The following is a 27,567-nucleotide window of genomic DNA, read 5'->3' as shown; positions in this document are numbered from 1 at the left end:
TGCTCCATCGCAGCGAGGCCCTGGACGTGCGGGATATTTGTGTATAAGGAAGTGGCATCAATTGTTACAAGGATGGTTTCCGGGGGTAACAGATTGGGTAAGGATTCCAGGCGTGATGCCACTTCCTTATATAAAAATATTCTGCACGTCCAGGTGTATAAGGAAGTGGCATCAATGGTTACAAGGATGGTTTCTGGGGGTAACAGATTGGGTAAGGATTCCAGGCGTGATGCCACTTCCTTATACACAAATATTCTGCACGTCCAGGGCCTCGCTGCGATGGAGCATTTCCTTTCACGCCGGTCACCTGCCACCCTACCTAAAACCTCTTTCCTCATCACCTTAGCCTCATCCTGACCCACAACTTCTTCACTTTTGAAGGCCAGACATACCAACAATTAAAGGGAACGGCCATGGGTACCAGGATGGCCCCCTTGTACGCCAACCTATTCATGGGTCGCTTAGAGGAAGCCTTCTTGGTTACCCAAGCCTGCCAACCCAAAGTTTGGTACAGATTTATTGATGACATCTTCATGATCTGGACTCACAGTGAAGAAGAACTCAGGGAATTTCCTCTCCAACCTCAACTCCTTCGGTTCCATCAGATTCACCTGGTCCTACTCCAAATCCCATGCCACTTTCCTTGACGTTGACCTCCACCTGTCCAATGGCCAACTTCACACGTCCGTCCACATCAAACCCACCAACAAGCAACAGTACCTCCATTATGACAGCTGCCACCCATTCCACATCAAACTGTCCCTTCCTTACAGCCTAGGTCTTCGTGGCAAACGAATCTGCTCCAGTCCGGAATGCCTGAACCATTACACCAACAACCTGACAACAGCTTTTGCATCCCGCAACTACCCTCCCGACCTGGTACAGAAGCAAATAACCAGAGGCACTTCCTCATCCCCTCAAACCCAGAATCCTCCACAGAAGAACCACAAAAGTGCCCCACTTGTGACAGGATACTTTCCGGGACTGGATCAGACTCTGAATGTGGCTCTCCAGCAGGGATACGACTTCCTCAAATCCTGCCCTGAAATGAGATCCATCATTCATGAAATCCTCCCCACTCCACCAAGAGTGTCTTTCCGCCGTCCACCTAACCTTCGTGACCTGTTAGTTCATCCCTATGAAATCCCCAAACCACCTTCCCTACCCTCTGGCTCCTATCCTTGTAACCGCCCCCGGTGTAAAACCTGTCCCATGCACCCTCCCACCACCACCTACTCCAGTCCTGTAACCCGGAAGGTATACACGATCAAAGGCAGAGCCACATGTGAAAGCACCCATGTGATCTACCAACTGACCTGCCTACACTGTGACGCATTCTATGTGGGAATGACCAGCAACAAACTGTCCATTCGCATGAATGGACACAGGCAGACAGTGTTTGTTGGTAATGAGGATCACCCTGTGGCTAAACATGCCTTGGTGCACGGCCAGCACATCTTGGCACAGTGTTACACCGTCCGGGTTATCTGGATACTTCCCACCAACACCAACCTATCCGAACTCCGGAGATGGGAACTTGCTCTTCAATATATCCTCTCTTCCCGTTATCCACTAGGCCTCAATCTCCGCTAATTTCAAGTTGCCGCCACTCATACCTCACCTGTCATTCAACATCATCTTTGCCTCTGCACTTCCGCCTCGACTGACATCTCTGCCCAAACTCTTTGTCTTTAAATATGTCTGCTTGTGTCTGTATATGTGTGTGTGTGTGTGTGTGTGTGCGCGCGCGCGCGCGAGTGTATACCCGTCCTTTTTTCCCCCTAAGGTAAGTCTTTCCGCTCCGGGATTGGAATGACTCCTTACCCTCTCCCTTAAAACTCACTTCCTTTCATCTTTACCTCTCCTTCCCTCTTTCCTGACGAAGCAACCGTTTGTTGCGAAAGCTAGGATTTTGTGTGTATGTTTGTGTTTGTTTGTGTGTCTATCGACCTGCCAGCGCTCACGTTCGGTAAGTCACATCATCTTTGTTTTTAGATATATTTTTCCCACGTGGAATGTTTCCCTCTATTATATTGATATCATAAATTATGGATACAATATTACTGGAACATACCCACACAAAATCACACATTTGCTATACATGAATGATCTAAAACTACTGGCAGCAACAAATCAACAACTCAACCAATTACTAAAGATAACAGAAGTATTCAGCAATGATATAACTATGGCTTTTGGAACAGACAAATGTAAGAAAAATAGCATAGTCAAGGGAAAACACACTAAACAAGAAGATTACATATCGGATAACCACAGCGACTGAATAGAAGCGATGGAAAAAACAGATGCCTATAAATATCTAGGATACAGATAAAAATAGGAATAGATAATACAAATATTAAGGAAGAACTAAAAGAAAAATATAGACAAAGACTAACAAAAATACTGAAAACAGAATTGACAGCAAGAAACAAGACAAAAGCTATAAATACTTATGCTATACCAATATTGACCTACTCATTTGGAGTAGTGAAATGGAGTAACACAGACCTAGAAGCACTCAATACACTTACACGATCACAATGCCACAAATATAGAATACATCACATACATTCAGCAACAGAAAGATTCACATTAAGCAGAAAGGAAGGAGGAAGGGGATTCTTCGACATAAAAAACCTACATTATGGACAGGTAGACAATTTAAGAAAATTCTTTCTAGAACGAGCAGAAACTAGCAAAATACACAAAGCAATCACTCATATAAATACATCGGCTACACCACTGCAACTTCATAACCACTTCTACAACTCTTTAGATCACATAACATCAACAGATACGAAGAAAGTAAATTGGAAAAAGAAAACACTACATGGCAAGCACCCGTATCATCTAACACAGCCACACATAGATCAAGACGCATCCAACACATGGCTAACAAAAGGCAATATATACAGTGGGACGGAAGGATTCATGATTGCAATACAGGATCAAACAATAAACACCAGATATTACAGCAAGCATATTATTAAAGATCCCAATACCACAACAGATAAATGCAGACTTTGCAAACAACAAATAGAAACAGTAGATCACATCACAAGCGGATGTACAATATTAGCAAATACAGACTACCCCAGAAGACATGACAATGTAGCAAAAATAATTCACCAACAACTTGCCATACAATATAAACTAATAAAACAACACGTTCCCACATACAAGTATGCACCACAAAATGTACTGGAGAATGATGAATACAAATTATACTGGAACAGAACCATTATAACAGATAAAACAACACCACATAACAAACCTGACATCATACTAATCAATAAAAAGAAGAAATTAACACAACTAATCGAAATATTCATACCCAGTACAACAAATATACAAAAGAAAACAGGAGAAAAAAATTGAAAAATACATCCAACTGGCTGAGGAAGTCAAGGACATGTGGCATCAGGATAAAGTTGACATTATACCAATTATACTATCAACTACAGGAGTCATACCACACAATATCCACCAGTACATCAATGCAATACAGCTACATCCAAACTTATATATACAACTACAGAAATCCGTAATTATTGATACATGTTCAATTAACCGAAAGTTCCTAAATGCAATATAACATATACTGTACAGTTAAAAGGAAGTGACGCTTGATCAAGGTTCGCGTCACTTTCCATTTTTAACCTGATTTAACGTCTAAGAAAGTAAAGAAATAATAATAATAATGACTAATCCACAAAGTATGTTTATCTGTTTACATGAAAGCAGACATCTTTGGAGTACTACAATGCAATTCACTGTCAAAAAATAAATTATTTTCCACTACTCTGATGATAATAGGACCTGTACATTGTTCACTTAGTTTTGGAAAGCTAGTGTCTTCCAACATAAATGAGCCCACAGCAACAGAAAGGAACAACATAAAACCAACATAAGGAAGTGTTATTAATGTGGTAGCAGACACTGTTTTTGAGTGTGTTCAACAATCTGACCATCTGCACTGGAAAATGCTTGTTCAAGTGACAACATTGCTACTAGCATTTCTGAATATTTCAGAACATGCTGTGTAAAGACCAACTTTCATATCTTGCCCTGAAGAATGAGACCATTGTTCTGAAAACCATTGTGTACTGTTATTTATTTATATAACAGGTGACTCCTTGAGGACAACAAATACAAGGAACTAGGAAAGCGGTCCTGCAGGAGGAGGTAGTGTGTCGTGCCCCTCCCCCCCTTCCCCCGTGTTTGCCCTTAACTTGGGTTCTGGGTGACCTGGCATTATTTCTGTGACCTGGCATTATTTCTGTTTCTCTTACACTTTCAATATTTAGTGTACTGAAGAAGGAACATGTGACTCTTATTTATTTGTACGTGTTTATATTGGAAGTACTGGGAGTAGCACCCCAGTGTGAGTAAGTAATCAACAACCCATCTGTCTCAAAATGTGCAATTCACTTACAGTTTCACATCAGAAATGTGAAAATAGAATGAAATCTTTGTTCATCAATGTGATTGAATTAGTAACAGTGGCAGAAATCAAAAGGATAAACAGATTCACCAATTTTACCCAACCTTCACACATATAACATTAAAAGATATTAATTTCATAAGTACAATTCAGAAACAAATCACCTAAAAACAATTATTTTAGTTACAATGTTTTGACAAGTAAAGTAATAACACTGTGGGGTAACTCGACAGTGCCTTTATTGAGTTATCTTTGGAAACATTTGATGTTCAATGCCCTTGACATCAATTTGTTGTAGAAGTTTAGAACATATTCTGAGCTCAAACATAATGAGGTATCTCTAACAGAATGACCTACTCTATATAAACCAGCATGGATTCTGAAAAAAATCTATCATGTGAAACCCAACCCGCATTTTTATCACAGAACATACTGAAAGCTTTGGATCACGGCAGTCAGGTAGATGCAGTACTTCTCAATTTCTGAAAAGCATTTGACTCTGTACTATGCCTATGCTTACTGTCAAAAATACAATAATATGAGGTATCAACTAAAATTTGTGACTGAATTGATGACTTTTTGGTAGGGAGGACACAACATCATCAGATGTAGAAGTAACTTTGGGTGTGCCACAGGGAAGTGTGTTGGGACCCTTGCTGTTCATGTTCTATTTAATAACCTTGCAGACAATAGTAACCACAGACTTTATGCGGATGATGCAGTTACCTGTAACGAAGTACTATCTGAAAGAAGCTGCATAAAAATTCAGTCAAATCTTGATACGATTTCAAAGTGGCACAAAGATTAGCAACTTGCTTTAAATGTTCAAAAATGTAAAATTTTTCACTTAACAAATTGAAAAAACATAGTATCTTATGACTACAATATCAGTCAGGACTGGAACTGGCCAACTCATATAAATACCTGTGTGAAACACTTTGTAGGGATATGAAACAGAATGATCATGCAGGCTGTCATGGGTAAAGCAGGTGGTAGCCTTTGGTTTACTGGTAGAATACCAGGGAAGTGAAATCAGTCAACAAAGCTTGGAAATCGCTCATGCAGCTGGTTCTAGAATATTGCTCCAGTGTGTGACTAAAATGCGATATTGAAAGTATACAAAGAAGGGGGCACGAATGGGGAGAGCGTCACAGTGATATTGGAGGAACTGAACTGGGAAACAATTGAAGTAAACTATACTAAGAAAGTTCTATGTCACCACATGAGAATCAACTGTAGTATTTAAAACACAGTTTTTTATGCAATATAACTAAATGCCCCAGAGGAGCTTAACCATTTCAGTTTGCTATCTGTGTCTCATGTCATACATTACAGAATTTATTATGGGCAATGTTCATTGATTTTAAATTTAATGACAGCCCCACTTCTTTGGTAACATGTCGATTACCAGGAGAACCCGAATGCCTGTGTTCTCTTTCAAAACTGGCAGAATTGAGAGTGCAAATATATGAGTTTTCACAAGTAGCCAAAATGGTTCTGTGGTGGTCTCATACTGTTGGTAGCATCACATGGGACACTTATGAAAGTGTGTTTCAAAGACGAGTGGTAACCGAATGTCACAGATTAACCCGTCAGTACACGCACGTTGTCTGTCAGACCAAGGAGAATATTTTCACATTAATGCAATGTCTGAAAGTTGTTTCCAAGAAGCTATCTTCTCAGTACCTTTAAGTGAGTGTAATATGAGTCATTTGGTATGGTTTATCTGGCATTTCAACAATAGTACTTCCGGTTAGCTCACAACAAAGGGCCCTAAGGTCTCTCAGGCCAGCCGCGTGCACTGGTGTCAGTTTACTGTTAGCTCTGCCAAGGTTATTCACACGGGCCATATTTGCGGTATCTGCTTAGTTTAGTGGTAGAACAGATTTTTTCGTGCTTTGTACCTTATTTTAGTGTGTTGTAACTGCATCATGGCTTATTCTTACGAGGTACAGGAGGAGAGAATTAGGAACTTGTTTGAAGAAGTAATGGCTGAAAGTGATGCTGGTGATTCTGAAGATGGAGAAATCGACTTTGAAGAAATCCAGGACCCAGAGTGGAAAAGTGATTCCGGCACCGAACAAAAAACGTCAAGTGATGAATCAGAAGACAGTGATTGTGGTGCTGACAGTGATGTGTTTGTCGGTAAAGACGGAACAGTATGGAACTCACGCGCTCCGACAAAGAACCCTCGCACACGTTATCATATCATCATAACTCATTTACCAGGTGTGAAAGGTGCTGCGAAAAGTGCTACAAATCCTCTACACTGTTGGGAACTGTTTTTTGCTGAAAACGTTATACATATACTCGTTAACTGCACTAATACACTCCTGGAAATTGAAATAAGAACACCGTGAATTCATTGTCCCAGGAAGGGGAAACTTTATTGACACATTCCTGGGGTCAGATACATCACATGATCACACTGACAGAACCACAGGCACATAGACACAGGCAACAGAGCATGCACAATGTCGGCACTAGTACAGTGTATATCCACCTTTCGCAGCAATGCAGGCTGCTATTCTCCCATGGAGACGATTGTAGAGATGCTGGATGTAGTCCTGTGGAACGGCTTGCCATGCCATTTCCACCTGGGGCCTCAGTTGGACCAGCGTTCGTGCTGGACGTGCAGACCGCGTGAGACGACGCTTCATCCAGTCCCAAACATGCTCAATGGGGGACAGATCCGGAGATCTTGCTGGCCAGGGTAGTTGACTTACACCTTCTAGAGCACGTTGGGTGGCACGGGATACATGCGGACGTGCATTGTCCTGTTGGAACAGCAAGTTCCCTTGCCGGTCTAGGAATGGTAGAACGATGGGTTCGATGACGGTTTGGTTGTACCGTGCACTATTCAGTGTCCCCTCGACGATCACCAGTGGTGTACGGCCAGTGTAGGAGATCGCTCCCCACACCATGATGCCGGGTGTTGGCCCTGTGTGCCTCGGTCGTATGCAGTCCTGATTGTGGCGCTCACCTGCACGGCGCCAAACACGCATACGACCATCATTGGCACCAAGGCAGAAGCGACTCTCATCGCTGAAGACAACACGTCTCCATTCGTCCCTCCATTCACGCCTGTCGCGACACCACTGGAGGCGGGCTGCACGATGTTGGGGCGTGAGCGGAAGACGGCCTAACGATGTGCGGGACCGTAGCCCAGCTTCATGGAGACGGTTGCGAATGGTCCTCGCCGATACCCCAGGAGCAACAGTGTCCTTAATTTGCTGGGAAGTGGCGGTGCGGTCACCTAGGCACTGCGTAGGATCCTACGGTCTTGGCGTGCATCCGTGCGTCGCTGCGGTCCGGTCCCAGGTCGACGGGCACGTGCACCTTCCGCCGACCACTGGCGACAACATCGATGTACTGTGGAGACCTCACGCCCCACGTGTTGAGCAATTCGGCGGTACGTCCACCCGGCCTCCCGCATGCCCACTATACGCCCTCGCTCAAAGTCCGTCAACTGCACATACGGTTCACGTCCACGCTGTCACGGCATGCTACCAGTGTTAATGACTGCGATGGAGCTCCGTATGCCACGGCAAACTGGCTGACACTGACGGAGGCGGTGCACAAATGCTGCGCAGCTAACGCCATTCGACGGCCAACACCGCGGTTCCTGGTGTGTCCGCTGTGCCGTGCGTGTGATCATTGCTTGTACAGCCCTCTCGCAGTGTCCGGAGCAAGTATGGTGGGTCTGACACACCGGTGTCAATGTGTTCTTTTTTCCATTTCCAGGAGTGTAGGTACATTCAAAGTATCCAGGGAAACTTTTCAAGGGAAAGAGATGCACAACAAGCTAATAAATCTGAAATAAAGGCCTTATTGGGATTCTTGTACTACGTTGGTGTAATGCGTGCCCATCAATTAAGTCTACAAGATTTGTGGCGAACAGATGGCACAGGAGTTGAAATATTTCATCTCACAATGGGCATAAACAGATTTAGTTTTCTCCTTTGATGCCTCAGATTCAGCGATAAACAAACTAGAATGGAAAGGGAGAAAACAGATCACATGGTGGCGATAAGACAGGTGTTCAGTCTAACTGTTGAAAACTTTCAGAAGGCTTATGCAGTTTCTGAATACGTGACAGTTGAAAAACTAGAAGCATTCTGTGGAAGATGCAGATTCCGACAGTACATGCCAAATATGCCAAACAAGTATGTTGAACAGATTTTTGCAGCAGTGGATGCCAGAATGTTTTACACATTCAACATGGAGGTGTATGTTGGGCAACAGCCTGAAGGCCCTTACAGACAGGATGACAGACCAGTTTAACTTGTTCAGAGACTTTGCCAACCTATCCTGAATACATGCCGCAACATAACTTGCGACAATTATTTTACAAGTTACGAGCTAGCAAACACATTGATTATGAAGAAGACAGTCATTGATGGTACCCTGAGGAATAACAAGAGACAAGTCCCAAGGTGATTTATTAACACTAAAAACCGACAAGAAAAGTCATCTATATTTGGGTTTCAGAGATATTGCACCTTAGTCTCTTATGTGCCGAAATGAAATAGAGTGCTATTACTACTGTCAACGATGCACCAAAATAGAAATATTGACAAAAATACAGGAAATGATAAAAAACAGAAATTATCACTTTCTATAACTTTACTAAGGGTGTTGACATTGTAGACAGAATGAGTGCAACATATAATGTAGCTAGAAACACAATAAGATGGCCAATGGTTGTTTTTTATAGCATCATGAACACAGCTGCGATAAATGCTATTATTTTCAACTCAAATCAGAAAGAACAACTGAGAAGAAGTGTGTTTTTGAGGCAGGTTTCTTTTGTGCTTCTGCATGATCATCTTCAGCAAAGAGTAATGTCAAAAATATTTCCAAGGAAGATAACTGAGAGAACTGGAGAGCTTCGCAGTGTGAAAATTTCTGAAGTGGAATCAACTGCGACTTCACGAGGACGGTGTGTGGACTGCAGAAGCAGAAAAACAAGATATATCTGTAAGAACTGCAAGAAATACATTTGACTTGAACATTCTGTTACTGTGTGCCAAGACTGTATCGACAAAATATCTGATTGAATACATGCATTATTTTGATAACAGCTAAATTTTATTTATCTCCATCTGTGCAAATATTTTTGAGCAAAATATTAAATTCATCCCTTAAAAATATTTACTAAACTGATTTTCAATGATATTACTTCATTTAATAATGCTTCCCTCCATAATATACATCTAAATGCAAATTCGGAAAGATAGAAACTGCAAGGGTATGTGAGACCATCTGCATGTACTGCCGTCCTGTTTCCAGGTGCTTGCACCGGCGGGGTAAGGGTAAAATTATTTATCTCCATGGACAACAGTGCGAATGTCCACAATAAAGTGATATTTTATTCATGTATCAACAACCAATGACAGACATATGGAATATGCTGTTGCTTCAAATTTAAAATCTATTTAGAATGTTGTCAGCTTAATGTATGCAGATAAGTCATGTCTTCAGATTAGTCTGAAGTTGATAAAAAAATGAAACTGCCGCGTTCTTTCAGAACAATCATCCCAGAATTTGCCTCACGGGGCCGAGATAAAAGCAAGCTAGATCTGCATAAAAATAAGAGTTAATCGTACATTGATACACATTATGATTTGATGTATTTATTACTATTATAGTCAGAAAACGGAACAGCACAGGAATTACTTACAAATCATATTGGTACAGATAAATTGCCAGAAGTTGGGAGTAAACCTGAGCTGCTGGAACGCCGCCCGGTGCCTAAAAAATTACACAAATATCGTCAAACACGGTACCAACAAAAGTCTTACAAATGTTTTTGAAACGATGGTATTTGTTCCAAACAAAAACGATATCATTTATAAGATATTCAGCGAAATGAGCAGTGTAACAATGTCTTCCACTTTCTGCAGCGTTAGCAACGATGTTTAGTTCCTAGGACTTAACAGCGACAAACTGTCAAAACTGTGTTTTTATCATAATATAACGCTTTAGTAATACTCAAAAATGAGGTATGGATATTCCACTAACATCAAGTTCTTGTTTCTCTAGGTTTTCTGCAAGCTTCTTGATATTCTCCTCGTCTGTCACCATAATTAAGACTTTCAGTATACAACACAACACCAAAACCACTTTGCAACCTCGACAACAAAGCGTAGCCTAGCCTAGAAGCCGACAGAATCCAAAGTGTCTTGTTGATCAGCACGAGCCAAAGAAGTTATTACAAACGTTGAAACGGTGATCGTTAGAAAATCTTTGGAAATATACAGCAATTGCTTTCGAAACAGAACCACACATAAGCTTTGGACAATTGGCTTTGTTGACACACTGAAAGGCGGTAGATGAAAATTGTTTATTGGTGTGAGAAGCATGATGTGTTTTTGTGATTGAAGGTAGGAATATGTGGTGTATTCTGTGTTAGATAGCATTTTTTTTGTAATGTAGTGGCAAATGCTCAGTTTGCAGGTCATTTAACTTTGTTTCATGATTTCTCTCTGGAACTGTGCCCGTTTTCTTGCGCATTTCATATAATATGTGATGTGCTGAATGTTGGATTTGGTACACTATTCACTTCATCTTTCAACGTGCATAACGCCATCGTTATTAATATGCAGTTTATTTTATGCAAATTTACTGTTTTTAGGCTTTTTTATTTTATATATTTGATAGTAAGAATATAAATCCGAAGTGTTTTTGTTGTCTATCTGTTGTTGATAATATTTCAGTTTTAATAAATGTAATTCACTGTATTTGCCCTCTTCTGCTGTGTAGTTTTTAATCTTATTGCAGCTAAATGCAGTTGCTGTCAGCTATGTAACTACAAGTTTCATTATCACTATTTTGTAGCAGCATAAGCCAGTGTACGTGTGTAAGTTTGCTTTAAATGTGAACGGTGCCATTTTGTCCTTAGCATGTAGGGAGACCAGGGTGAACTGAATTTACTCCCTTTATTTACATTTGTGAAACACAGCTTGATTCAGAGGTGGAAAGAGCATAGTGTATGTCCTTGCCATCCACAGGCACTGACTTCCCAAAGAAAACCGTGTAGGTAGATTGCAAATTATAGAACTAATTGTTTAGTTCAATTTATAGGGATTGGCTGATTGGTGAAGTGAACCGTTAGCTCTAATTGGCTTACAAATAGATGATCAAACCTTGAAAGATCTACTGAGAAGCATGAAAACTTCTTTCTTTGAGACAGTAGAGTGTAATGCGGCCCTTTTACCTGTGAGTTAATGATGTTTTTCGTTTGTAACATGAGTATCGTAAGTTAAATGTTATTGCTGATCATTTGTAATGGCCGGAAACTTCTTTCTACAGTTGACATGGCCCTCACGGCCCCACATATTCTGTTTTTCCCAAAATCCTCTGACCATCTCCTAGTCATTTTCCCCTACCTCTCGCCCGCATATGTACTTCTTCTACTGCTAGAGATATGTCTGACCTAGTCCAGTCTTCCTTGCTGTCACAAACATTATGCAGATAGATTGTTTCAAGACTGAAGTATGTTATGAATTGTAGTTCAGGGACAAAGGTAGCATTGAAAAAGTTTGCATTACTATCCTATGTTGCTTTGTGATGAAGAATTCTAACATGTATGGGATATTTATGGAGTGCACTGGACACTGTGAATCAAAGCTATTTTGTTAACCCCAAGTAACTGCAGAAATCTTTTTGCCAAGTGAAAGTATAAATACCTTGTGTGTGTGCATCTGGCTTGTAGATTGTATGGAGGATTTCTCAGTATCTGGAAATGTTCCTCAGTCAGTGTTCATTGTTCTGTACAGAACTCTTTTATGAGCTACCAATAGTGTTGACATGCAACCAGTCACATACAGTACATGCACGTTAGAAACTGTCGTGATCATTCAAAATAATCATTGAAGGTGTAAAGCAAGTTCTGTAAAATTGCAAAAATTATTTATTTTAATGTTAGCATGTGAGGCCGTGCAGTATTTAACGCACTGCCATCTGAATTTTGGTTTCCAGTGCTTTCATTAAATAGATTGTGGCAAATGCTGTGATCATTCATGTATAAAGGATATCATCCTTCCCTGTCCTCAACTTGGGTGGACTTGTGCCCCATCACGTTTGGAATGTAGGTTTTGGCAACAGACTTACCCTTGGTGTGTCACATAGCCTAAGTAAAGTCGAAAGTTGACAGTTTGTTTGTGGGTTGGCAGAATCTTCACTATGATGACATACTAGTCTGTAACATAGCCTCAGATCTAGGTTAGGGTAGAAGATGGCAGATAATTTCTGAATTGGTGAAGCTAACGAATTTCATGCTATGGAAACAGCTGTAATTCATATTATGGTATGTATGTTACTCATCTTGTATTTCAGTGAGTAGTTTATGTCCACCAGTTTGATTATGATGGTCAAAGAAAATGGATGATATAAAAAACTTCAATTAACACAAAAAATAGATGTTATATATTTTACAAATTATAGCCACAAAAATATTTGAAGTGCTATGTGAAAAAGTGGTCATCTGTCTTAGCAGACTGTGTGAGCGACCATCTTTTTGCAAAGCAGTTACGTTACAGGCCAGAACGTAGACACACAATTGACGGGAATACAGAAGTGTCCGATTCCACACGACCATTCTCAACGTTTCCAGTATGGCGCCTACAACGTCTTTACATAAACGACTACAAACACGAAAATACATATAAAACCAACACACATATATCTCCAAAAATATAATCAAACTAACGGGACCAGTGCAGGAGATTGGGGGTTTTTGGGTGGGGACAAACTAAATATAAATGCATACCGCGATCACAAACCACACAAAACGTCAACAGCAACTCACGATACCGAATCACACACAGCTACGACACATTGGAATCGAACACTTCCCTTGACCTATATAGGTCAGCAACAGCTCACGATACCAAAACACACATAGCTACGATGACAAATTGCAGTCGGCCACTTCCCATGACCTATGCAGCTCAAATACAACTGATGATACCAAAAAAATTGAAATCAAGCACTTCCCCCTAAGATATATAAATCAACCACAAGTGCCGATACCAAAACATCAACCACTGACACATGATGTAAACAACACCGACCCAACAACTCATAAAAACCTCACTGAACATCATACACACGTGAACAGTAGCCCCAAAAATACTACTACTTACCATAAAAAAGTTCTGGCACTACACACTAACCCCATCTCACATATTCTGCTTGAATACCCCGCATTTCACTATCTCCGTCACAAGCCCAAAAAGTTGCAGAAACTTAATGATGGACAACATGTTGTTCCCCATTTCAGCCCACAAACGCGGACTATTAAACTTAGAAGTAATATCCATACCTAACAAAAGAAGCCACAAATTGAATTAAACAACTTACCACACAACAAACAACAAACCAATAACATCAAATGACACTGCAATAACATAAACACAATGGAAACATAATTCTGAACTCACTGAAACTAATTTCCATTCTTCTGTAACAGTCACGACCTAGAAATGCACACTTCAAGCACCGACACCCAGATGAACCCAGTGCATCACCAGACGACACCACCAACTGCAACAAGATGACATCTACAAACACAACGCACTCATAAACTAAACTCCGCGCCGTCGTGGCCTCACACAACACAACACCCTTACGTCACGGGTCAAAGCCGATGGGCAGGATCGGATGCCTCCGTTGACCCCAGTCGACTGCAGTTTTGAAAGCTTTTTTTCCCGTATTTTGTTCCACTATTCAATGACTTTGCTTTGGTACAGTGTCTTGATATTTATTAGATACGTATGAAGATTCAACATGAACTGGCACTTCAGGGCAGCAAAATTAGTTTTTCTTCTGCTGCTTTTCCTAAAGTGTCTTTCAGACATGGTGAACAGGTATACTCAACAGAGTGCACACTAGATGACAATGTACTCATATTCTCTTGCAGATGCATGGCTTTATGGTTTCTGTAATCAGTTCAAGGTAATAGGAGAATACAAGGAAATAATTAAGTGGTACAACAGCAGAATGAATAGTTAGTGACCTATAGGGATCTTGAATTGTATTTCTGTAGTGCTGATGAGAATGGCAGCAACATAGGCTGAGGAGTGGAAGTGCCTAGGCCTTGTGGAGGCTTATACATGTTTTAGTAGAGTACACCATTTATTAAAAACTCTTACATTGAATCCAAATTTCAAAAACAGTTACAAACAAAAATAGTTTATTAAAATGATTGCAGTCTTCATAAAACCATTAATTTAGACTCTTATTAATAATTAAAAACACAATAATATTTATTTAATAGTCCATCGTGGACCAGCTTTCGTTTTTCTAAGCCATCATCAGATAACTTAATACTAACAGACAGTTCATACATCAGTGAGAGTTCGTAGCTGCACAAAGATTATTTTTGAAAGATATATGACAGTTTATGACAACCTGTTGGTACAGAAAACACGCCCATAACTAATTTCACAAAGAAGCTCAGCACAAATAAAACTTATGTTACTGTATACTTGAAGATTGAAAGCATTGAAGTGTACACTGAAGAGCCAAAGAAAATGGTACACCTGTCTAATATCGTGTAGGTCCCCCGTGAGCACGCAGAAGTGCCGCAACACGACGTGGCATGGACTTCGGTATGTCTGAAAAAGTGCTGGACGGAATTGACACCATGACTCCTGCATTGCTGTCCACAAATCCATAAGAGCATGAGGGGGTGGAGATCTCTTCCAAACAGCACGTTACAAGGCATCCCAGATATACTCAATAATGTTCATGTCTGGGGAGTTTGGTTGCCAGCCGAAGTGTTTAAACTCAGAAGAGAGATCCTGGAGCCACTCTGGAGCAATTCTGGGTGTGTGGGGTGTCACATTGTTCTGCTGAATTGCCCAGGTCTGTCAGAATACACAGTGGACATTAATGTATGCAGGTGGTCAGACAGGATGCTTACGTATGTGTCAGCAGAGTCATATCTAGACGTATCGGGGTCCCATATGACTCCAACTGCACATGCCCCACACCATTACAGAACCTCCACCAACTTGAATAGTCCCCTGCTGACATGCAGTGTCCGTGGATTCATGAGGTTGCCTCCATACCCTCACACTTCAATCCGTTCGATAGAATTTGAAATGAGACTGGTCCAACCAGGCAACATGTGTCCAGTCATCAACAGTCCAATGTTAGTGTTGACAGGCCCAGCTGAGGCGTAAAGCATTGTGTTGTGCAGTCATCAAGGTACATGAGTGGGCCTCCGGCTCTGAAAGCCCATATCAATGATTTTTCATTGAATGGTTCACATACTGAAACTTGTTGATGGCCCGCATTGAATTCTGCTCCAATTTGCGGAAGGATTGCACTTCTGTCATGTTGAATGATTCTCTTCAGTCGTCGTTGGTCCCATTCTTGCTGGATGTTTTTCTGGCCGCAGTGATGTTGGAGGTTTGGTGTTTTACTGGATTCCGGATATTCACAGTACACTTTTGAAATGATTGTATGGGAAAATCCCCACTTCATCACTACTTCGGAGATGTTGTGTTCCATTGCTCGTGCGCTGACGGTAACACCACATTCAAACTCACTTAAATCTTGATAACCTGCGATTGTAGCAGCAGTAACCGATGTAACAACTGCACCAGACACTTTTTGTCTTATATAGGCGTTGCCGGCTGCAGTGCTGTATTCCACCTGTTTACATATATATGTATTTGAATACACATGCTATACCAGTTTCTTCAGCGCTTCAGTATATATAACCCAAAATGTACAAGTGAGTAATGGCAGAGACTACTATCTTATATTTAGAAAAATATTATCTCGCTGCTGCTACTTTAGTGAGGGTGAAAAATGAAATGGTGGTTTGGTCATTAAGGACTGGGTCAGGATTCTTTGATTGGTGTTTGTTAGTAGCCAGAATCCTGACCTGGTCCTTAGCGACCAAACACAGTTTAATTATTCACCCCTTACTAAAGTAGCAGCAGCAGAAGCAAGATAATTTTTCTTTTCCGCAACCCCCTTCCACTCAAGTGATTTTTGTCCTGATACGAGCCTAGAAAGGCACACCCCTTAGGCTACTTGTATGTAAGGGGTTGAAACTGTAACTATCTAATGAAGATGACTGATCGTTGTGTGTGCATAGTGTTGTATCTTTTTAATGTTGCTGTAATGATGACAAGAGAGGCTAAAACCCAATGTCGGCATCCACTGTGGAGAGATTTGGAATTTAATGCAGGACAGTGTCAAGTCTCTTGAGCCCAACGGGAGGGGTGTGACGTTAATGTCGTCAGTTGCACAGTGCATGCTATAATGCAAGTGTTTTATGCAGTTGTATCTAAACTGCTCAAATTCAGCAGTTGTGGCTGGTTATGGGCCGGCTGTATTGAGTGAAAGAAAGATTAAACAATGGTGATGAGACATTAAAAGTGGCCATACAAATGTGTATAATGAAGAATGGAGTGGCGGCAAGCTGACAAAAAACTACAACCCAAAAAAACTACAGTCTGATCAATGAATGGCAACTGGTGTCCTGACTGATGAACTGTCTGTTGTTGGTTATGTGTCTATTTACATTATTTTCTTGAAATACCTTGTATATCACAAATGGTGTTCAAGTTGGGTAATGAAAACACAAACCCACCATTTCCATTGGAAACTTTTTAACCATGTTTGCTGAAGACCTGACTTTGTACACACACACACACACACACACACACACACTCACCATTTAAGAGTTCTTTCCTTGGGGAGGAGAGAGGGATAGATTAGGGAAGGATAAAAGGGAATGGCAGGTCACTCAGACTCTAGGATGAGAGGGGCTCATCAGTTGGGTCTCTGCCCTCGTCCTCACAAGACTGTCACCAAATGGCCCAATACTTTTAAAATATTTCTTGTGTAAGGAAGACTGGATGTGGACACATGTTATCTTTGACAGTGTTCCGGCATTTTAAATGAAAAGCTTGACCACTCTGTGTTTATTAATCACAAGGAACCTGGTTCAACCCACAATGTCAATGAAGATGTCACATTTCTGTCATGCAAGGAGTAGATATCCTCTAGTAGAAGTTGTACATTTTATTATGTAGATGATACTCTCAATGTTCTGTGTGTATTGATCATGGATAATCTGGCATAACCTATGTTACTTGTGTAGTGGTCACCTTTCCCTCCTGAAGGGATTCGGTATCCTCTAGACAGATTCACATGATTCTTTATAAGTTTTTTTATAACATGGATTATGGATTATTATCTATTGTGGTTCTGTTCACTATGTTTGATTTAATTTCTAGGTCTGTCACTGAACCTTACTGTGAAACAGGTTTTTAATTGGTTTTATGAACAAGCTGGAGTACAACTTTTAAATTGTCATGCAAAACCCAACTTAATTGCCATTCAAAAAAACCAGCAACCAAGTGAAGTAGCTTACGTGATGTGTCTGACCACATGGTAATATAGATGGCAGATAGCCACTGGGATCACATACTCCTTGTTTGGACGACGTTAGCACCAAGTAGGAAATATTTCGTGACATCCGTGCTGGTTGCTTACTTTTATGACCTAGCATACACGAGTGGTATGTGGATCAAATATTAGATTATAGTCCAATCACACTCTGTTTAAAGGCTTATAATACAAACTGAAGCAAGATAAAAAAATTTGCTCACCAAGCGACAGCAGAGGAACACACACACGCAAAAGGATTTAACTTTCACAAGCTTTTGGAGACCATGGCTCCTTCTTCTGGCAGAAGAGTTGAAGGAGAAGGAAGAGTGGTGAAGGAGAAGGACTGGAGAGGTTTATGGAGAGGGGTACAGTTTAGGAAAGTCATCCAGAACCCCGGGTCAGGGGAGACTTACTGGACGGGATGAGAAGGAAGGACTGAGCTCTCAAGTTTTCAGATCTCGTCCAGTGCGATCCCCAACAACCAGTCTTTCCTTCTCATCCCATCCTTTAAGTCTCCTCTGACCCAGCGTTCCAGGTGACTTTTCTAAAGTGTACCCCTTTCCCTAAACCTCTCCAGTCCCTCTTCCCTCCCCTTCAACTCTTCCACCAGAAGATGGTGTCACTGGCTCCAAAAGCTCACTCACTTGTGTGTGTGTGTGTGAGTGTGTGTGTGTGTGTGTGTGTGTGTGTGTGTGTGCGTGTGTGTGTGTTTCCCCTGCCGCCGCTTGGTGAATAATAATACTTAGAAAGTGTATTTTTCATGCAAATGTACACTTTTTAAATCAAACAATAACTATTTACATTAACAAACGAGTGAAAATTAGAATGTCAGTGGTGTTTGATGCAGGAGTCTAGTGCGAGCCATTTATGAGATATCGTATTTTGGAAAGTTCCCACACCAACTTGCACAACACCTGTGGCAGCACACACTAAAGAACAGCACAAATGCATACACTAGTTATGTGGTTTCTGACCAGTAATGAGACAATTGTCCGTCAAAGGTTGTGTTCAAAATGATCACCTACAGCGGCAATTCACGCTTCCAGTCTGTTGCGGGACGACTGCTGCACATGTGTTAGCATTTTGGCAGAGATGACCAAGCAGGCTGCAGCAATATGTTGTCACATATCATTGTGTTTAGGTGGTGTGGCCTTGTAGACAGCTTTCCTCACAGAGAAAAGTTTACAGGCATCAAATCCGGGAAATGGGTCAGCCAAGGTACAGATCCTCTGTGTCCAATCCAACGACTTGGAAACAGTTGAATAGGCTATAGGCTGAACAGCCATTGTAATGGTACCACAGGTTCCTCCTAGTCTGCAGAGCAACGTCTTGCAGTATCTGTGGAAGATGATCTGCTAGGAGGCTGTGACACTTGTGTGTGTTCAGTGTTTCTTCTATAAAAACAGGCCTATGAGCTGATGGTTGACTATCCCACACAATATGTTTACACTCTGTGGATGCTGACATTCCATCTGATGAATCCAACAGGGGTTGTCAACAGATCAGTAGTGCATGTTTCAGCGGTTTACTTGGCCACAATTGGTAAATGTGGCTTCATCACTAAACAAGATACATGATACATCTGGAGTATCCTGTCTTAATGTCTGTGTACTGAAGAATTCTCATAATTGTCTCCATGCAGCTCTTGATGGGGAGAGATGTGAATGGGATGGAACCTTTGTCGATGGTGAATATATAGGACACTTAACTTGATTCATGGCACTGCCTTTTGCAATTATGTGGGAGGTAACGTACAACTCAACTGCAACAACAGTAAGAACATTGATTCCCCCTTCTTCTGCTGTCACTTGTTTCTTTCTGTTATGCTGCCTAGGTGACACATTACAACTTTCACATGACTGGTTGATGAGACTGGTAAATAATTGCTGAGATGGCTGACATCTATCGGGGTATCTTGCTCCACACACTGTACAAGAGTAGACTCCATTCGCTCCATATACCATGAGCGTGCTGGCTTTTTCAGCATTGGTAAACCATATTGTCCACTCGTGACATACCCCTTGGACTGTACACAGTAACTGACCAGCAAGTCTTAGTGCACTCAAGCAATACACAAGCATACCGTAAGCAAACGTAACAACAGCATACCTAGCAACTATGCTGGTTGAATGGCATAAACGACTGTAGGTGTGGAAACTTTGCAAAATATTATATCCCTGAAACGACTCGCACTTGAATCCTGCAACAACCACCACTGATATTCTAATTTATCCTACTTTTATTTTGTTAATGTCAATAGGCATTGTTCAGTTTAAAACATATTCCACAATATTTGTGGTGCAAGTTTCAGGTGATTCACCCTTTGCATTGATGAGAGGAATCGATTTGTCATTTATCACTAACTTTGTGACTAAGTACTTCTCTCTGTTTTTGTAATTGCCAACATAAGCTGTGTATAAAAATGCCTGATAGATTAAAACTTTATCATTCAGATTTGGCAGACTAAAACCTGGACCCTTGCATGTAGCATGTAGTAATTTCACTGACTGAAAGTCCATGTGGTACTTACAACACAACATGATGCTCAAGTTGGCCAGTGTTGTGTGTCTCTTTCTCTTGTTAAGAACATTGTATGTGAAAGAAGAAAGGCTAAGACTGAGTTCCATTTGGTGCACAGTTCAATATTGTTAGGACATTTCATAACTGTGTGCACTGCTCTACTGAGGGAGATAATCAGTAAACAAACCGTATCTGTTGAGAAGACAAAATATAATCTAATTTTATTTTATACAGGGTGTTACAAAAAGGTACGGCCAAACTTTCAGGAAGCATTCTTCACACACAAATAAAGAAAAGATGTTATCTGGACATGTGTCCGGAAACGCTTAATTTCCATGTTAGAGCTCATTTTAGTTTCGTCAGTATGTACTGTACTGCCTCGATTCACCGCCAGTTGGCCCAATTGAAGGAAGGTAATGTTGACTTCGGTGTTTGTGTTGACATGCGACTCAGTGCTCTACAGTACTAGCATCAAGCACATCAGTACGTAGCATCAACAGGTTAGTGTTCATCACGAACGTGGTTTTGCAGTCAGTGCAATGTTTACAAATGCGGAGTTGGCAGATGCCCATTTGATGTATGGATTAGCACGGGGCAATAGCCGTGGCGCAGTACGTTTGTATCGAGACAGATTTCCAGAACGTAGGTGCCCCGGCAGGAAGACGTTCGAAGCAATTGATCGGCGTCTTAGGGAGCACGGAACATTCCAGCCTATGACTCGTGACTGGGGAAGACCTAGAACAATGAGGATACCAGCAGTGGACGAGGCAATTCTTCGTGCTGTTGACGATAACTCTAATGTCAGCGTCAGAGGAGTTGCTGCTATACAAGGTAACGTTGACCATGTCACTGTATGGAGAGTGCTACGGGAGAACCAGTTGTTTCCGTACCATGTACAGCGTGTGCAGGCACTATCATTAGCTGATTGGCCTTAATGGGTACACTTCTGCGAATGGTTCATCCAACAATGTGTCAATCCTCATTTCAGTGCAAATGTTCTCTTTACGGATGAGGCTTCGTTCCAACGTGATCAAATTGTAGATTTTCACAATCAACATGTATGGGCTGACAAGAATCCGCACACAATTGTGCAATCACGTCATCAACACAGATTTTCTGTGAACGTTTGGGCAGGCATTGTTGGTGATGTCTTGATTGGGCCCCATGTTCTTCCACCTACGCTCAATGGAGCACATTATCATGATTTCATACAGGATACTCTACCTGTGCTGCTAGAACATGTGCCTTTACAAGTACGACACAACATGTGGTTCCTGCACGATGGAGCTCCTGCACATTTCAGTCCGGTGACCGATGGATTGGTAGAGGTGGACCAATTCCATGGCCTCCACTCTCTCCTGACCTCAACCCTCTTGACTTTCATTTATGGGGGCATTTGAAAGCTCTTGTCTACTCAACGCCGGTACCAAATATAGAGACTCTTCGTGCTCGTATTGTGGACGGCTGTGATACAATACGCCATTCTCCAGGGCTGCATCAGCGCATCAGGGATTCCATGCGACGGAGGGTGGATGCATGTATCCTCACTAACGGAGGACATTTTGAACATTTCCTGTAACAAAGTGTTTGAAGACACGCTGGTACGTTCTGTTGCTGTGTGTTTCCATTCCATGATTAATGTGATTCGAAGAGAAGTAATAAAATGAGCTCTGACATGGAAAGTAAGCGTTTCCGGACACATTTCCACATAACATATTTTCTTTCTTTGTGTGTGAGGAATGTTTCCTGAAAGTTTGTCTGTACCTTTTTGTAACACCCTGTATATTGAGAATAGTTCCAGTGAAAAGAAATGGAGAGGAGTCTTACAGATTGTAATGAGTTGACTAGATTGAGTTTGGAAGTAACACCCCACAAACAATGCTAACAAATTTCACAATGTCTGGAGAGAGCAATTGATTCCTATGCACATATCCAAAAGTATTTTACAAGTATATTCCAAACAAAAGAAGACAAAGCTGTTGCAAAACTCAAAAATACAATTTAAATGGAACTCAATTAGAAACAGATATATATATATAAATTGTGCAGAGCCTACAACATTGTGTAAGGGAGAATTGGAGCTTATTAGAAGTCTCACTTTGTTGTTGTTGTTGTTGTTGTTGTTGTTGTTATGGTATTCAGGCTGAAGACTGTTTGATGCAATTGTCATGCTAGTCTATGCTGTGTGCAAGCCTCTTCATCTCCGAATAAAAAGTGCAACTTACATCCTTCTGAATTGCTTACTATATCCATCTCTCGGTCTCCCTCTACGAATTTTACCCCCCACACTTCCCTCCAGTACTAAATTGGCGATCCTTTGATGTCTCGAAATGTGTTCTATCAACCGATCCCTTCTTTTAGCCAAGTTGTGTCGCAAATATCTTTTCTCCCTACTTCTATTAAGTACCTCCTCGTTAGTTACAAGATCTACCCATCTAATCTTCAGCATTCTTCTGTAGCACCATATTTCAAAAGCTTATCTTCTCACCTAACCTGTTTATTGTCCATGTTTCACTTCCATATGTGGCTGTGCTCCATACCAATACTGCCAGAAGAGACTTCGTAACACTTATATCTGTATTCAGCATCAGCAAATTTCTCTTCTTCAGAAATGCTTTTCTTGCCATTGCCAGTCTATGTTTTATATCCCCTCTACTTTGGCCATCATCAGTTATTTTGCTGCCCAAACAGCAAAACTCATCTACTACTTTATGTGTCTCCTACTCTGATTACCTTAGCATCACCTGATTTAATTTGACTACATTCCATTATCCTTGTTTTGATTTTGTTGATGTTCATCTTATATCCTCCTTTCAAGGCACTGCCCATTCCGTTAAACTGCTCTTCCAAGTCCCTTTGCTTTCTCTGACACAATTACAATGTCATTGGTAAACCTCAAATTTTTTATTTCTTCTCCCCTCAACTCTTATAACTGTCGTCTGGTTTCTATACAAGTTGTAAATGGCCTTTCGCTCCCTCTATTTTACTCCTGCTGCCTTCAGAATTTCAAAGAGGGTATTCTAGTCAGCACTGTCAAAAGTTTTCTAAGTCTGCAAATGCTATAGGTGTGTCTTTCCCTAAACAATCTGTCGGAGAATTTGTAGGGTCTGTATTGCCTTGCTTGTTCCTGCATTTCTCTGGAATCCAAACTGATCGTCCATGAGGTTGGCTTCTAGCATATTTTCCATTCTTCTGTAAAGAATTTGTGTTAGTATTTTAACCATGACTCATTACACTAATAGGTTGGTAATATTTACACCTGTCAGCACCTGCTTTCTTTGGAACTGCAATTATTATATTCTTCTTGAAGCCTGAGGTTATTTCACCTGTCTCGTATATCTCGCACATTAGATGGAAGAGTTTTGGCATGGCAAGCTCTCCCAAGGCTTTCAGTAGTTCTGACAGACTGTCATCTTCTCCTAGGGCCTTGTTTTGACTTTGGGCTTTCACTGCTCTGTCAACTTCTTGCAGTATCATATCTCCTATCTCAACTTCATCAGCATCATCGTCCAGTTTTAATATATTGCCTTCAAACTCTCCCTTGTATAGGCAATCTACATACTCCTCTCACTTCTCAGGTTTCCCCCAGGTGGCTCACATCTGTTTCGTGATTATGTGGTTGGTCACCATGGGACACCAGCCCTTGAAGTGCTTACTTTCCTTTCTGTGCTGCAGAGATATCTTTCTCCTATTCTTTATTTGCTCTCTACCTTTCCATTGGACGGTCTAGACAATCTACATACTCCTCTCACTTCTCAGGTTTCCCCCAGGTGGCTCACATCTGTTTCGTGATTATGTGGTTGGTCACCATGGGACACCAGCCCTTGAAGTGCTTACTTTCCTTTCTGTGCTGCAGAGATATCTTTCTCCTATTCTTTATTTGCTCTCTACCTTTCCATTGGACGGTCTTCATGGTGCAGACTGTGCTTGGAATTGGTTTGTGTTTTGGACACCCATTTTCTTACCGTTTGGCCTTCTACGACTTTTCATTATTAATTATACTGTTGAGTTTAACTTGCTACTTCTTTTCTAAATTTTACAGAAGTGTGGATCATGCAGTGAAGATCAACCAGTGTGTCATGTTTTCCACCTTTTGTGCCTTTCTCTCTTTGTACCCTTTCCTCTTGCAGTGGTACTACGCCCAAAACCAAACATGGTAGCCATTCTGTTGTGTGAGGGGGTGTGAAATACCTGCATGATGGTAGGCCCCTGACCACACAGGGATCACACTGTTGGTGACTGAGCTGAGAACTCCCCACACAGTCCAAGAAGTATGTGTCTGTCGTGACTGGCGCATGAGAACTTGAGGCAATGGTTTACTAGCCAGGTAACCATTCCTGTGGTTGAGTGGCACATGTGGGGAATGCCCGCTTTCCGAGTGGTTGGTATCATGGCAGAAGATTCGTGCAAGAAGTGAATTAAACTTTCTTCTGCTGGTAGCGGCACTGCCCCAGCACTCTCTTCCAAAGCTAAAGATATTACATTGCAGAAAGGTATGACCCCAAAATGTTCCCTTCCCTGGCTATTCCATGGGAGGAACATAGGGCTCAGAGGCAAAGTGGGAAATTCTGCCCACAATACTTGGTATGTTATAGAATGGGCAGGGATTACTTTTTGACTACAAAGCCATTGTTCATCATTGAACACCTCAAAGACAGGTTTGGGGAAGTGGCAGCAATTACAAAAGAGGAAAGTGGCTCCGTTCCACTTAAAACGGCCTCCCCTGCTCAGAGACAGGCTCTGCTTGCCTGTGACAAGCTGGGTGGTGTTCTTGCCAGTATAACCCCCCATAAAAGTCTGAATATGGTGCAAGGCATCATTTTCCACTGAAACCCCCTTTTACAGACTGATGATGAGGTTTTTGCTAATTTGGAGCGATAAGGCATGTGTTTTGACAGATGTGTCTAGTGGGGACCAAAAGACAACAGAGTGGATACTGGAGTCTTCATTTTGGCCTTTGGAGATGACTCGTTGCCTGAGAAGGGCAAGGTGATGGTGTATCACTGATATGTCAAGCCATATATTCCTCCTCCCATGCAGTGCTACAAATGCACAGAATTTGGACACAGATCTTCACATTACAATTCCATCACCGTCCTTTTGGCCACCAGTTGGACATGAATGACCCGATTTTCAAAAGAAAAAAAAGAGATTCCAAGAATAGAAGACCCTTTACTGCCTCAAATATCAAGAGGCCAAGAAGAAATATGATTGCGTACATGCTGCATGTTTGACAATGACATATGCTGCTGCTACGACAACGTCATTCTTTTTAGTGACTGTGCTATCACCCTCTGTGTTTTCTACATCTGGCCCATGGGGTTGCTTGACTACACCCACTCGCCTGGTGTTTGGGGTGTCCTCCTCCTGCTGTTTGTCCCACACCGCCTTTGGGAGATGACAGCGTCCTTTCCACTGGGACGTTGGTCCCCAACCCTTTGATGGAGAAGCAATGTCCTCCTATGGCATCCCTTACCAGGAAGGGGACCTTTGGGACATGCCCTTCCCAGGACTCCACTGATGTGTAACCAGATACCTGTAACCAGGTGCCAGCCAGTGGCTGAAGGAGCCATAGGTTGCAGATTGTAGGACTGCGTATTCCTCCTCTGTCCGAGAATCTCGGTTTGACAAGCCCTCACAGGAGTCTAACAAAGGACATTAAGAAGTCTTCCAAAAAGAGATTCTGGTGGCTCCCGTGCTGCCAGACCCTGCATGTTCCAACTCTCTATCTGAAGCAGCATTCCCGGTGGCCTCTGCGGTCCCGGACCCACCCCGCCCCTCCCCACATGTTGGTTCGGAACAAATGTGTATTGATGATATATCTTCACAATCAGTGGCATCAGGCGGCCCTGAGGCATGACCTGCCTCCTTGCTCCTTTCGTGTACCCACAGGGTATTAATAGCATGACCCTCCAGTGGAACTGTAGGATTTTTTTGCCACTTGGGTGAGTTATGACATTTTCCTTGCGTTTCCCGTGTTTTTTGCAGCGGCTTCCAGACAACTTATTTCCCGGAAATTCAGACCCTTACCCTCCGCAACTACCAGGGCTATTTTAATAATTACACTGACTGTGAAAGAGTGTCAGATGGTTTTGCGTGTACATTGTGGACTCTTATCTGCAGCAAGCAAATGCCATTCAGTATGACTTTTGAGGCTGTGGTTGTTTTTGTGAAGACACCTCTGGAATTTACTATTTGTAATGTGTATCTCTCTCCTGACAACAAAGTGTCCCAGAACATGTTGTCTGCACTGTTTTCACAGCTGACCCCTGTCTTTCTAACATTGGGTGACTTTAATGCCCACAACACTTTGTGGGGTGGAACTATGACCACTGGCTGTAGTAAAGCTGTCAAAAACTTGCTTGCAGAGCTCGATTTCTGCCTCTTGAATACATTGTTCCCTCATACTTCGGTGCCGTGTACATGTCTTAGTCGGCCATTGACCTTCCAGTTTGCAGCCCAGGTCTTCTCTCGCCCACCCATTGGAGAGTCCATAGTGACTTGTACAACAGTGATCATTTTCCAATCGTGTTGACCCTCCTTCAGCATCATTCATCTGGGCGTCCACCCAGATGAGCTCTCTCCAAAGATGACTAGGATGCTTTCACCAATGCTCTCACCTTTCGCACCCTGCCACATGGAGCTGTTGGTACGGTTGTCTAGAGCGCAATTGCAGCAACTGTATTGGCAGCTGACTGAGTGATCCCCTCTTCCTTGGGATCTCCCTATTGGATGACAGATCCTTGGTGGACCCTCAAAATCACCAAGGCCATTAGAGATCACAGGCAGGTTCCGCAATGCCATGAACAACATCTGTTTAGGCAGCACCTCATTGCCTTCAAATGACTGTGCCCAGGTCTGCCACCTCATAAAATGACAGAAATGAGAATGCTGGAAGCGATATATTGCCACCATTGGACGACGTACTCCTCCTTCGCGGGCTTGGGTGAAGATTTGATGCCTCTATAGACACGAATAACTGCAGCTGTCCCTGATATCTCTGTGAATGGTGATGTCTACACTGATCCAGATGCTGTTGTCAAACATCTGCTCGAGCCCCTGCATCTGAGGATTATCAGCTTGTGTTTCATGTCCTCGAACAGTGGGTAGAATGAGTTGTTATACCATTTACTACACATTACCTGGAACCTTATAATGGTACATTCAGTGAGTGGGAATTC

General features: G+C 41.9%; 2 protein-coding genes across 2 annotated transcripts in view; one reads left to right on the top strand and one right to left on the bottom strand.

Moving 5' to 3' along the window:
• LOC126483930 (COP9 signalosome complex subunit 8) overlaps positions 1-10,637 on the bottom strand; it is a 28,550-nt gene extending 17,913 nt beyond the window's left edge. The window contains 2 exon segments of the mRNA XM_050107207.1: positions 10,131-10,201; positions 10,472-10,637. Coding sequence (XP_049963164.1) covers positions 10,131-10,201; positions 10,472-10,534 — 134 coding nt within the window. The 5' untranslated portion in view covers positions 10,535-10,637.
• Positions 10,638-10,738: 101 nt separating this feature from the next.
• Positions 10,739-27,567, top strand: part of LOC126483677 (MPN domain-containing protein) — a 163,362-nt gene continuing 146,533 nt past the window's right edge. Inside the window, exon 1 of the mRNA XM_050106757.1 lies at positions 10,739-10,833. The gene's annotated coding sequence lies outside the window, so the exon portion shown is untranslated. The remainder of the gene's footprint in view (positions 10,834-27,567) is intronic.

This window comes from Schistocerca serialis, chromosome 6 (assembly GCF_023864345.2).
Source record: "Schistocerca serialis cubense isolate TAMUIC-IGC-003099 chromosome 6, iqSchSeri2.2, whole genome shotgun sequence".
Taxonomy (NCBI): domain Eukaryota; kingdom Metazoa; phylum Arthropoda; class Insecta; order Orthoptera; family Acrididae; genus Schistocerca; species Schistocerca serialis.
This window is presented reverse-complemented; position numbering and strand designations above follow the sequence as displayed.